Raw genomic sequence first — 14,777 nt, 5'->3', positions numbered from 1 at the left:
CGGAGATGGACCAATAGCATACAGAACTGTATCGTCCGCATAAAGATGGATTAATGTGTCTTCAACAGAGTAAACAATGTTGTTTATGTATAAAGAGAATAATGTTGGACCTAAGATCTAAAACCAGACTGAGCATCAGATAAAACATTGTACGTAAACAAAAAAATTGAGAGTTGCTTATTTACAAGTTTTTCAGTTATTTTTGATATACAAGGGAGAATAGAAATTGGTCTATAACAGTTCCGGTCCGTCTGATCTCCTCCTTTAAAAGAAGGTCGTACTAATGCTGCTTTCCATACCTGTGGGAACTCTGCTGTATAGAAGGACCGATTTATAAGGTATGCAATGGGGGCAGCAATAATGGGAGCTGCTATCCTATAAAAGAAGGGGTCCAGCTCATCAGACCCAGCTGGTTTTTTAGTGTCTAACTTTAGCAAGTCATCTAAGAGCTCACCCTCTGACACAGCCTGAAGAGTGAAAGTGTGTTTAGGATCAGGACGTTTAATGGGTGCAGTCAAATTTGGAATTTCATGAGTTTTGGAAATGGAGTTTAAAGAAGATGGAATACTGATCCCAGTTTGCATAAAATGTTGATTAAAAATATCCACCATGCGCGCCTTATCAGTAACTACACCTCCATCAGTCTTAAGTGAAAAAGGGAGCTGAGTAGAGGGTTTATTTTCAAGATCCTTTATCGTCTTCCAGAATCTTTTCGGATCAGAACCACAAAGAGAGAACTGTTCTTTAAAATAATCAACTTTGGCCTTTCGAACAGCCTGCGTAGATTTATTTCTGATTTATTTAAATGTTAAATATTCGATTGGGGATTTAGACAACCTAGCCCTACGCAAGCTTATGGTCAAACCAAGGGCTATATCAATTTTTTGTTCTTACTTTCTTAAAAGGGGAATGCTTATTAACAATAGCACCAAACATGTTACAAAACAGGCTCCATGCATCATTAACAGAGGGGATCAGACTGACTCTAGACCACTTCACATTTGCTATATTGTGCAAAAAAGCTTGAATATTAAATTTTCTAAAATTTCGCCTATATCTAATCTGTACAGGCTTTTTGACCGAACAGTTTGTTCGAATGCAAGCAGTAAAGCAGTGATCACTAATGTCACTGCAGAACACTCCTGACATACATATAAGGAGAATTTGTAAGAATGATGTCAATCAAAGTGGCCTTTTCAATATTATTTAGAACAACCCGAGTAGGATGGGATATAATTTGATGGAGATTTAAAGAATCAAATTGTTGTAATACTCTATCAGGTGGCCTTAACATATCCCAATTAAGATCCCCTAAAAGAATGAATTCAGAACTAGTAAATGATGATAAAGTATTACTTAAGGCTTCAAGGGTACTGGCTGGGGCTGAGGGAGGGCGATAACATCCAGCCACTGTCAAAGGATAATTATTTGAAAGCTTGATGTTAAGAACTAACAGATCATACTGTTTTGGGATGGATTTTGCCAAGGCCACAGAGCATTGAAGATCTTCTCTTATAAAAATCACCACTCCTCCACCCTTAGAGGATCTATACTGTCTAAACAGACAATGAAATTTCAGGGTAGGAGACAGACTTTCTTAACCATGATTCTGTTATAACCAGAACCTCAGGGTTTGCACTATAAACCCACACTTTCAACTGATCCATTTTTGGCAGTAGACTTCTGACATTAATATGTAAAAATCCCAGATTTCTTCGGTTACAGAAGTCATCAGAGCTAAGTTCCTTTGTGGATTCAGTATTAGCAGCAGGGCCAGGTTGGACATGAACATTACCCGATATGATAAGCAGAAGAACAATCAGAGCACGACAAAGTACTGTAAGAATAGCGAATTGTCGTTTTTTGACAACCGGTTTAGCATTACAATCAGGTGGCAACACAATATGAGCAAAAAACAGCCTCATCATATGCCATGGTAATAATGATGACAAAGAGCAATTAGTATTTAAACCAAAGATTTTTGTAAAAAATAAGCAGTCTGCATCTCTATGCGAATAATACCCAAAAGACATTGTTCTGCAGTTAGGCGTGAGTATAGCAGCCGGTTCGTAAGAATCCCTAACTATGGGTTGTGTTAGAAGAAATACAACCCCTGGCAAAAATTATGGAATCACCACTCTTGGAAGATGTTCTTTCAATTGTTTAATTTTGTAGAAAAAAAATAAATCACAGACATGCCACAAAACTATCATTTCTCAAACTGTCAACCCTCTGGCATTAAGAAACAATAAAAAAAGAAACAAATATAATAGTTGTGGTCAGTCACAATTGCTTTTTTTAGATCAAGTAGAGGAAAAAAATATGGAATCACTCAAATCTGAGGAAAAAATTATGGAATCATTAGAAAACACTGCACCATTATTACTTTGTTGCACCACCTCTGGCTTTTATAATGGTTTAAACTCTCTGAGGCATGGAGTTAACTAATGACAAACAGTATTCTTCATCAATCTGCCTTCAACTGTCTCTTGCTGTTGCCAGATCAGCTTTGCAGGTTGGAACCTTGTCATTGACCATTTTCTTCAATTTCCACCAGAGATTTTCAAATGGATTGAGATCCGGACTATTTGCAGGCCATGCCATTGACATTATATGTTTTCTTGAAGGAAAGTTTTCACGTCCTTTGCCCTATGGCAAGATGCATTATCATCTTGAAAAATGAAGTCATCATCACCAAACATCCTTTCAACTGATGGAATAAGAAAAGCGTCCAAAATTTCAATGTGGACTTTGGCATTTATTGAAGACCATCTCCCCTGTGCCTTTACCCGACATGCAGGCCCATATCATCAACAACTGTGGAAATTAACATGTTTTCTTTAGGCAGTTATCTTCATAAATTTCATTGGACAGACACCAAACAAAAGTTCCAGCATCATCACCTTGCCCAATGCAGATTCGCGATTCATCACTGAAGATCACTTTTATCCAGTCACCCACAGTCCACGATTGCTTTTCTTTAGCCTACTTTAACCTTGTTCTTTTCTTTTTAGGTGTTAATGATGGCTTTTGTTTGGCTTTTCTGTATGTAAATCCCATTTCTTTTAGGTGATTTCTTACAGTTCAGTCACAGACATTGACTCCACTTTCCGGCCACTTGTTTCTCATTTGTTTTGTTGTGCATTTTCTGTTTTCAAGACATATTGCTTTAAGTTTTCTATCTTGATGCTTTGATGTCTTACTTGGTCTACCAGTATGCTTCCCTTTTACAACCTTCCCATTTTGTTTGTACTTGGTCCAGATTTTAAACACAGCTTACTGGGAACAACCAACATCTTTTGCGACATTCCACAATGATTTATCTTCTTGAAGGAGTTTTATAATCCTCTCATTTGTTTCAACTGACATATCTTGTGTTGGAACCATGATTCATGACAATCTGCTTTGTGCAACAGCTCTCCGAGGTGTAAGCACTCTTTTTAAACTGAAGAATAATTAGCAAATCTAATCTGCTGCAGATGTTTTGTTTTTAAACTGCAAATTACAGAGTGATTCCATATTTTTTTCCTCTACTTGATCTAAAAAAAGCAATTGTGACTGACCACAACTATTATATTTGTTTCTTTTTTTTATTGTTTCTTAATGCCAGAAGGTTGACATTTTGAAAAATGATAGTTTTGTGGCATGTCTGTGATTTATTTTTTTTCTACAAAATTAAACAATTGACAGAACATCTTCCAAGAGTGGTGATTCCATAATTTTTGCCAGGGGTTGTATAAAACAAAGAACAAAAGAACAAAGCAGATTAAAGAAAACCATGACTAGTTAAAATAATTGAACTAACAGACACGCAAGAGATTAGCGCAGCAGATTTGCTTACCCAATACAGGAAAAAAGATGCAAATAAATAAAAGACAGTCCAGCCGGCGCGCTGATCCAACAGCGGCGGTGTTAGTCAGATCCAGCCGGTGCGCTGATCCAATAGCAGCGGGGTTAGTCACCAGATCCAGCCGGCGCGCTGATCCAACAGCGACGGTGTTAGTCAGATCCAGCCGGCGCGCAGATCCAACAGCGGCGGTGTTAGTCACCAGATCCAGCCGGCGCGCTGATCCAACAGCAGCGGGGTTAGTCACCAGATCCAGCCGGCGCGCAGATCCAACAGCGGCGGTGTTAGTCACCAGATCCAGCCGGCGCACTAAGTAATAAAAACTTTGGCAAAAATGTATTAAACAAAATAAATAAAATGAATAAATAAATAAAAACAACAATAATAGAAACAACTGTATTAGGATTTTAAACTTAAACAAAAAACAAAAAAATCTTCATTTTGAATACCCAGCTCATTTAACAGCTCCAGAGCGAGTTTAACCGCGGGGACGTCTGAAACTAAACACTCAGCCATCACACCAGAAACAAAACAGCTTAAAATCTCAAAATCACACCAAAACTATCATATAGAAATAAAAATTAAAGTAAAATAAATCTGTGGTGCTACTCTGCGTGCTGTGTGAGGATTCGTGTTGTCGTGCATGTAACTCCATATTGTAGTGCTTAACAAAGGTTTGCCAAAGTAATCCCTCACCCATGTGGTTATATCAGCTACTGTTGAGTGGCGGTTCTTGATGCAGTGCCGTCTGAGTGATCGAAGATCACGGGCGTTCAGCTTGAGCTTGTGCCTTTGACCTTTATGCACTGAAATTCCTCTCGATTCCTTGAATCGTTTAATGATATTACGCTCTGTAGAGGGAGTAATATGCAAATCCCTTCCAATCTTTTTTTGAGGTACATTGTTTTTAAACATTTCAATAATTTTCTCATGCATTTGTTGACAAACTCTGGCCATCTTTGCTCATCAAAGACTTATTTTATTCATGCCTGAAACACATTCCAAAAAAAGTTGGGACGGGGCAATTTAGGGCTAGTAATGAGGTGGAAAACTAAATAATGACATGATTCCAGACAGGTGATGCTTTTGTACCAAACCATGATTACAATCACCTGTTGACATCACCTGTCTGGAATCATGTCATTATTTAGTTTTCCACCTCATTACTAGCCCTAAATTGCCCCGTCCCAACTTTTTTTGGAATGTGTTTCAGGCCTGAAATGTAGGAATGGATGTTTATTAATAAATGAAATTAAGTTGACTAGACAAAATATGAAATATCTTGGGTTCAAACTGCCTGCAATCAAATAAAAGTCAAAGTAAATGTAAGGAACACTGCATTTTTATTTTATTTGCATTTCCATACTGTCCCAACTTTTTCTGATTTGGGGTTGTAACTTGTCAATAGCTTTCACAATGGTTTCTGGGCGAGGGTTGATGGTGGGGGGGCAAGTTCAAGGTTGGCACACTGAAGGAGTGTCATATCCAAAAAGTTTGAAAACCTTCTAACTTTTTAATTTATGTGTTTCAGCCACACCAGTTGCAAACAGATATAATAAATCAGTTATGTAAAGAAAATCATAATCTTCCAACATTGCAGCAATAGTTTAAGGTAAGGAACACCAGTGGCCTGCAGAGAGCCCTGACTTCAGCCCCACTGAGCAACTGGAAAATCAATTAATCAATCTTTACAAATTTCCTCAGACACAATTTAAGGTCTTGTGAGAAGTCTTCTGAAGGCTGTTGTAATGCCGAAAGGAACACATAGAGGTTACTATATTCATAATATGTGTTTTCAAAATGTGATTTCCAGCAAGCTCATGGTCAGGTGTCCAAATACTTCATATAGTCATATAGTGTATTTGTCAATATTGAGATTCCTTTGTTACAATATTAGAAAGGTTTAAGCTCTCGGGTGGCACCTCAGTCTAATATGCTAGTTTACTAGTGCCCCTGACCTGGCTGGGCATTCAATAGACACAATTTGTCTCAAAGAGAAAAGGGCAAATAAGAAATTACCTAATCGCTGATTTAACAGCTACTGATTGAAGGGCTGGCATTAGTGGCAGAATAATACAAAGAGAGATGCGCGGTTCTTCGTACGTGCTAAAGCTCCATGTCAGAATACACCACTTTTAAACTGTTAAGTTGATTTAATTTTACCACAGTTGTTAAAATAAAGTTCAATAAAATGCTAAAAAGATTATTTCTAAAGCATAAACAATGCAAAATAATGTTAGTATTTTAATGAACAAAAAATGGTTTTAGTCTCTACAATACAAATATCAGGTTTCTTGCAAATGTATGCAGAAAAGACAAATGGCATTATGGATTTGTCACCTAAAATAATTCAAATATAAACATAGTTAGACACAATATTCAAAGATTTTAGTAACTTGTTTGCTTATAAGTTTTCTTCACCCTCTTCAGACCTGAACTCCACCTGCGGGGAGCCACCCAACCCAACTCAGCTCTGCAGGAGCAAGAGGAGGAGATCCTGGGCTCTGACAATGAAGAGCAGGAAGATCCCAATGACTACTGCAAGGGTAAGGACTTTGATCTCTTCTTACACATTAAACTAGTTTTGACAGTATCAAAATTTGTATCGTCACTACCAATACCAGTAATGACAATCTTTATCAGTTCATTACCACAAAAATGATCAAGTACAACCCTTAAATTTTAAATTATTTTAAAACTACAAAACTATGTACGAACCCTATTTCCAGAAAAGTTACAAAATGCAATTAAAAGAAGAATCTGTGATTTGTTAATTCTCTTAAATCTTTATTTAACAGACAAAAGTACAAAGACGTCTAATGTTTTTACTTAAAGTAAAGTACTTAAAAACCCATGTGGCTATATTTAGCACAGTAGCATGATCGTTTCTTATGCAGAGTTGTCTGACAGTTCATGTATGGTAACTGGTGAAAAATTATTTGCAATTTTGTTTTATTAAATGTTCTTTTTGAACTGATGATGACTTTCTCAGAAAGTTAGGTACAAAATGGTGAGCCACAACCCATCATTGCCTGTAAAGGCTAAGTTTCTGGTCAATCCTTATTTAAACCCAGTTATTTTCTTGTTACCAATGTAACTGTGTTGTGGAATGTTTTAAAACACTGTAACTTTAACTTTTCACTCTTGTTTTGCCTCTGTCCCAACTTTTTTGAATGTGTTGAAGGCACAGTGTTTCCGCTACATGTAATTTGCGGTGGCGGCTCACCGCTGCTTAATTATTGCCACTGCTCCATCAGAATTTATATAATTACATGAAACCGCAATTACAAAAGCAGATGGCTTTTATTTTGGAGTGAGGAATACAGAAGTGGAAAAATGTCTATCTTTACACACCTGACAAGCGAGCGAGACAGGAGCTGCGTCCGGAATCGCATACTTAGAGAGTACTACTAGATTGGAGGAAGTATGCACTACTCTGCCGGTAAAAAAAGTACATACTTCCAGTACAGAAGTATGCAGTATGCACACAACACTGCTACTCACTACATCCGCCATCTTTCCAAGGTCAAGTGATGACGTGGGGCATCACGCCGTAATCACGACGTAATATCACCATGGTTACAGACTCATTACAAACCCCACTCGCCAAACTTTTGGATATTTATCGTGTTTTTGTTATTTATTCGTCTTTAAAATGTTTTATTTTATTTATCTTACTTACGCTTGTAAACAGAGGATCGCTATCTTTCTTGTTTCTTATTACGCTTCGAACGCCTACGCAGCTCCAGTTGCATTATGGGATACATTAACGGACCGCAAGTGTGCATCGCTTGCATACTCAAACATGGCTGCCCAATAAGTAGGTCATCCGGGTACTTCTCGCGTACCTCTTTGTGTATACTGTGTATTCAGACATACTAACCGCTCTCGCGTCCTCATTTCGCGTACTATTGAGTATGGAAGTATGCGATTCCGGACGCAGCTAGGGAGAAAAAGAGGAGAGAGGGGGAGAAATAGAGGAGAGGAAAGAAAGAAAGGTAGATTAAACTAGCTAACGTTAAGTTAGATTTAAGTTTTTTAAGTTAGGTTTATTTAGAATGCTACTTTCGGTTTGGCACATACTGCCTAATGAATGGAGCCTGTTTAGATTCTAAGCTTTAAAACAGTGCTGTCAAGGCTAATGTGTTCATTTTTAACATGGATTAATCATATGATTATGATTAATATGATTGTGTTGTTCCATTTATTAAAAGCTTCAGTCTTAAGAAAGAAAAGTGTGATTAATCGCAATAAGTTATGCAATTAAGTTATTCTTTTATCCATCCACAGCCACACTTTAAGCTTTTTTCTTTAGGGGAATATATACTGTATATGACTGGTGTATATATATATATATATATATATATATATATATATATATATATATATATATATATATATATATATATATATATATATCTGTATATATATATACAGTGTATCACAAAAGTGAGTACACCCCTCACATTTCTGCAGATATTTAAGTATATCTTTTCATTGGACAACACTGACAAAATGACACTTTGACACAATGAAAAGTAGTCTGTGTGCAGCTTATATAACAGTGTAAATTTATTCTTCCCTCAAAATGACTCAATATACAGCCATTAATGTCTAAACCACCGGCAACAAAAGTGAGTACACCCCTAAGAGACTACACCCCTAAATGTCCAAATTGAGCACTGCTTGTCATTTTCCCTCCAAAATGTTACGTGACAGCCATTAATGTCTAAACCACCAGCAACAAAAGTGAGTACACCCCTTAGTGAAAGTTCCTGAAGTGTCAATATTTTGTGTGGCCACCATTATTTCCCAGAACTGCCTTAACTCTCCTGGGCATGGAGTTTGCCAGAGCTTCACTGGTTGCCACTGGAATGCTTTTCCACTCCTCCATGACGACATCACGGAGCTGGCGGATATTCGAGACTTTGCACTCCTCCACCTTCCGCTTGAGGATGCCCCAAAGATGTTCTATTGGGTTTAGGTCTGGAGACATGCTTGGCCAGTCCATCACCTTTACCCTCAGCCTCTTCAATAAAGCAGTGGTCATCTTAGAGGTGTGTTTGGGGTCATTATCATGCTGGAACACTGCCCTGCGACCCAGTTTCCGGAGGGAGGGGATCATGCTCTGCTTCAGTATTTCACAGTACATATTGGAGTTCATGTGTCCCTCAATGAAATGTAACTCCCCAACACCTGCTGCACTCATGCAGCCCCAGACCATGGCATTCCCACCACCATGCTTGACTGTAGGCATGACACACTTATCTTTGTACTCCTCACCTGATTGCCGCCACACATGCTTGAGACCATCTGAACCAAACAAATTAATCTTGGTCTCATCAGACCATAGGACATGGTTCCAGTAATCCATGTCCTTTGTTGACATGTCTTCAGCAAACTGTTTGCAGGCTTTCTTGTGTAGAGACTTCAGAAGAGGCTTCCTTCTGGGGTGACAGCCATGCAGACCAATTTGATGTAGTGTGCGGCGTATGGTCTGAGCACTGACAGGCTGACCCCCCACCTTTTCAATCTCTGCAGCAATGCTGACAGCACTCCTGCACCTATCTTTCAAAGACAGCAGTTGGATGTGACGCTGAGCACGTGCACTCAGCTTCTTTGGACGACCAACGCGAGGTCTGTTCTGAGTGGACCCTGTTCTTTTAAAACGCTGGATGATCTTGGCCTTTGTGCTGCAGCTCAGTTTCAGGGTGTTGGCAATCTTCTTGTAGCCTTGGCCATCTTCATGTAGCGCAACAATTCGTCTTTTAAGATCCTCAGAGAGTTCTTTGCCATGAGGTGCCATGTTGGAACTTTCAGTGACCAGTATGAGAGAGTGTGAGAGCTGTACTACTAAATTGAACACACCTGCTCCCTATGCACACCTGAGACCTAGTAACACTAACAAATCACATGACATTTTGGAGGGAAAATGACAAGCAGTGCTCAATTTATACATTTAGGGGTGTAGTCTCTTAGGGGTGTACTCACTTTTGTTGCCGGTGGTTTAGACATTAATGGCTGTATATTGAGTTATTTTGAGGGAAGAATAAATTTACACTGTTATATAAGCTGCACACAGACTACTTTTCATTGTGTCAAAGTGTCATTTTGTCAGTGTTGTCCCATGAAAAGATATACTTAAATATCTGCAGAAATGTGAGGGGTGTACTCACTTTTGTGATACACTGTATATACACCCCACAGTGAACATGTCCAAATTGTGCCCAAATGTGTCGTTGTCCCTCCCTGGTGTCATGTGTCAAGGTCCCAGGTGTAAATGGGGAGCAGGGCTGTTAAATTTGGTGTTTTGGGTACAATTCTCTCATACTGGCCACTGGATATTCAACATGGCACCTCATGGCAAAGAACTCTCTGAGGATGTGAGAAATAGAATTGTTGCTCTCCACAAAGATGGCCTGGGCTATAAGAAGATTGCTAACACCCTGAAACTGAACTACAGCATGGTGGCCAAGGTCATACAGCGGTTTTCCAGGACAGGTTCCACTCGGAACAGGCTTCGCCAGGGTCGACCAAAGAAGTTGAGTCCACTTGTTCGGCATCATATCCAGAGGTTGGCTTTAAAAAATAGACACATGAGTGCTGCCAGCATTGCTGCAGAGGTTGAAGACGTGGGAGGTCAGCCTGTCAGTGCTCAGACCATACGCCGCACACTGTATCAACTCGGTCTGCATGGTCGTCATCCCAGAAGGAAGCTGACGCACAAGAAAGCCCGCAAACAGTTCGCTGAAGACAAGCAGTCCAAGAACATGGATTACTGGACTGCCCTGTGGTCTGACGAGACCAAGGTAAACTAGTTTGGCTCAGACGGTGTCCAGCATGTGTGGCGGCTCCCTGGTGAGAAGTACCAAGACAACTGTATCTTGCCTACAGTCAAGCATGGTGGTGGTAGCATCATGGTCTTGGGCTGCATGAGTGTTGCTGGCACTGGGGAGCTGCAGTTCATTGAGGGAAACATGAATTCCAACATGTACTGTGACATTCTGAAACAGAGCATGATCCCCTCCCTTCGAAAACTGGGCCTCATGGCAGTTTTCCAACAGGAAAACGACCCCAAACACAACCTCCAAGATGACAACTGCCTTGCTGAGGAAGCTGAAGGTAAAGGTGATGGACTAAACCCAATTGAGCACTTGTGGCGCATCCTCAAGTGGAAGGTGGAGGAGTTCAAGGTGTCTAACATCCACCAGCTCCGTGATGTCATCATGGAGGACTGGAAGAGGATTCCAGTAGCAACCTGTGCAGCTCTGGTGAATTCCATGCCCAGGAGGGTTAAGGCAGTGCTGGATAATAATGGTGGTCACACAAAATATTGACACTTTGGGCACAATTTGGACATGTTCACTGTGGGGTGTACTCACTTATGTTGCCAGCCATTTAGACATTAATGGCTGTGTGTTGAGTTATTTTCAGAAGACAGTAAATCTACACTGCTATACAGGCTGTACACTGACTACTCTAAGTTATATCCAAGTTTTATTTCTATAGTGTTGTCCCATGAAAAGATATAATGAAATATTTGCAGAAATGTGAGGGGTGTACTCACTTTTGTGATACACTGTATATATACAGTATATGTGTGAAGGTGAAGGTGAAGTCAGACCTGAGAAACAGGCTACAGGGGGACCATCTGGCAGCGTGCATGTTACTGAGCATCAATGGGCCACCTCTGGCAGAGTTTCCCTATGATAGAGCCAAGGAGCTCTTTTTTAAAAAGAAATCACGGAAAATTAAGTGCTCTAAGCTAGGGCTTGGCGATTTTCACGATTAATTTGGTTAATTCGCATGAACGTTTTCACCCGATGTTAGAATGTGACAATCTCGATTGTTTACATACTTTATATTTTCATTAAAATACCAACATGTTACGAGGCAGAAACTGACCAGACGCTCGCGGAATATAAATCAGGGAAAGTTTAATATAAAAAGGGCAAAACAGTGTACAAAATCAGGTAGAGTCCAAAACCAGAGGAAAAACTAAACAGTATACGGAAGACAACAAGGATTATACACGGTAACGGTTCGATTCAGTAATAAGGAGCGCAAACACGATCGGCAAAACGAGACAAAAACAGAAGAGTTTAATTAAGATTCACTGAATCAAACCTGAGAAACTGAATCAAAACTCCGGAGCCGGTGAGCACGATCAGGATTGGCTGACCGGGACATGTGACAGTCCGTGAGAGCATGGGATTTGTAGTCCATATAGTTAGAAGCAGAACATGCCTCATTTATAACTTGATGGCAGCAATGCATCTTAAAGTCGGGACAGGGCCATGTCTAACCATTGTGTAGCATTCCCTCATCTTTTAACAACAGTGTGTAAACATCTGGGAAGTGAGGAGACCAATTGTTGTCCCATTGTTGTCTGATGTTGGATTCTAGCTGCTCAACAGTCCTGGGTCTTCTTTGCTGGATTTTTCATTTCATGATGTGCCAAATGTTTTCTTCTGCAAAGCCATGCTGTTGTGATGGATGTAGTATGTGGTTTAGCAGTGTCTTGCTGGAATATGCAAGGTCTTCCCTGAAAGAGATGTTGTCTGGATGGGAGTATATGTTCTAAAACAGGGGTGGGCAAACTTTTTGGCTGAGGGGTCACACTGGGTTTTAAAATGTGACAGACGGGCCGGGCCAGTAGCAGATGGGGGGTGAACTAATATAAATTATCAATCAAATAATTAAATGTCTGTGTGTGTAGACGATAGACTTGACTTTAACAAAGGTCGGTAGTGTTTGGAGTGCCAAACTAGTGGAATCAACTAAAATGCAGGGTATTAAAGAAAAAAGGGGAAATAAAAGCAGGCTCTAAAGTAGGGCTGTGCGATATGACTAAAAACTCATATCTCGATATGCTTTTAAGAAGTGGTGATAGTGTCTCACTTTTAACATCTGGTATGTGTTCCATGTTCTGTTATGTATTGTGAATAAATCATGGGTCTATTTCAGATTTGCTAATCAATGCATTTTGTTTTCATTTACATTTATTTACATTTTACACAGGGTCCCAACTTTTTTGGAATTGGGGTTGTACTTTTGTCAGTTAAATAAAGATTTTAAAAAATCAACAAATCACAGATTCTTCTTTTTATTGCATTTGCAAACTTTTCTGAAAAGGGGGTTTGTAAATATTATTAAAGAAAACAGTCTTTGTTTTCAGTTAATTAGACACTGCTTTAACGTGTCAAATAATTTTAAGATGTGAGTTATGATCATTGAGTTCCATTTAACACATTCTTTTCTTGTAAGGGGGGAAGCTACCAAATATGTGTGATATCTGCCAAATATCTTTTTCTGTCATACATATACTGACTGAATTCCCTAAATACTTACAGGAACGTCAATCTTTAGTGATACCTAGGAAACATATTTAAATAAGCCAAAACTCCTCAGTTTCTCAAAAAAATTGGTATAAAAGAACACTAAAAAGAATCTAAAATGACAACATACTAAAACAGTACCTAACAAGGGCTATAGACTGATATAAAAATTACCTACACTTCCGGCCTTGAATATAACCATTGTGCAAGCACAGTGTAAAACATCTAAATAAACAATCATTGTGTTTGCTTACACTTTACAGGTGTTTTTAGCCACTATTCTGGATTTTTTTAGGCTAATGAGTAGAAAGAGCTATGATAATTACTGCTTTATTTTTCTAACATACCTTCTAATAGACCACTGAAGTCGTGTCGTCATTTTGTAGTCCACGCCATGTTGTTATGCCCATATTTGGTAACCCGGGTCTAAGAGAAATTTTGAATGGGAAAAATGTATGGAGATTTCGAAAATTGTCTCTCGCATCCTGTAGTCATAAAAAATGTTCCAAAGCTGTTCCGTTTTGTTTTATTTCTTCTGTTTTTTTTCACTGGATCCTCTGAATTATGAAGTTGTTAAAGAGTCAAAATATGAATATTGCTACATGTAAGCTAATGCTACTGCACACTGAATTGACGTCACTAGACTGGAAGCCTCTTAAATAACCGCATGAAGCAGCGTGATTCACCAGTGTAACAGTGGAGTGATATTCACAAGCTTTAGTTTATATTTTTAGTAGCTAGCTACATTAAAGTAGAAAGCAAGGATGGTTGGGTGTTACGCCTTTGGTTGCAGTCACCAAACTGGCGGTATTGCGGGCTGCTTATTGTAGTTCAGTGATGTCTAATTAATGCGCAGTAGCATTAGCTTTCGTGTAGCATTATTAATATTACGACCCTTTAACACGTAATTCAGAGGATCCAGTGATGTACAGCAGAAAAATTTACATAGGACAAAACGTATAGGGTTCTGAACATGTTTATTTAGCACAGGATGCGTTAGAGCCGATTTATTGAAAAAAACATTCATTTTTGCCATAGGAAATTAGGGGACTTAGACCTGGGTCTCCAAATATGGGCATAACGAGGACTACAGAATGAAGCATGACTTCAGTGGTCTATGTCTTACTTTAATATAATGAATAGAAATATGGTATATGGGCTTAATGGGTGTACTTTTTACATACATGGTGAGCATATGGATGGATATACCTTGTACACAAATATTATTGTAGATAAAAAAAAAAGAAAAAGATGTAAAAGAAACCACTTTTCCCCATTGACGTTCTGCAGGTGGTTATCACCATGTGAAGATTGGTGACCTGTTCAACAGCCGCTACCATGTGATCCGTAAATTGGGCTGGGGGCATTTCTCCACTGTGTGGCTGGTGTGGGATATCCAGTAAGTTCTACCACTTTTTTGTGAGAAAGACCATTTGTAGAGCAAATATTAATTTCTGAAAACTTGTTGTTCATGCACACCACTATGAAATGACTAATTTAATAATTTTAGCAATAATTCTAATGATAAAACAAAAAATTCACAAAATAAAATGAGAAAAGTGAAAAAAAACCCTATAATTATTAACTAAAAA

At 38.9% G+C, this 14,777-nt stretch overlaps 1 protein-coding gene across 6 annotated transcripts in view; it reads left to right on the top strand.

Annotated features, from left to right (window-relative positions):
- srpk1b (SRSF protein kinase 1b) overlaps nt 1-14,777 on the top strand; it is a 96,087-nt gene that overhangs the window by 45,756 nt on the left and 35,554 nt on the right. For all 6 annotated transcript variants that reach the window (XM_062986605.1, XM_062986604.1, XM_062986600.1 and 3 more), the window contains 2 exons: nt 6,278-6,393; nt 14,476-14,584. In XM_062986605.1, coding sequence (XP_062842675.1) covers nt 6,278-6,393; nt 14,476-14,584 — 225 coding nt within the window. The remainder of the gene's footprint in view (nt 1-6,277; nt 6,394-14,475; nt 14,585-14,777) is intronic.

This window comes from Trichomycterus rosablanca, chromosome 24 (assembly GCF_030014385.1).
Source record: "Trichomycterus rosablanca isolate fTriRos1 chromosome 24, fTriRos1.hap1, whole genome shotgun sequence".
NCBI classification, from domain to species: domain Eukaryota; kingdom Metazoa; phylum Chordata; class Actinopteri; order Siluriformes; family Trichomycteridae; genus Trichomycterus; species Trichomycterus rosablanca.
This window is presented reverse-complemented; position numbering and strand designations above follow the sequence as displayed.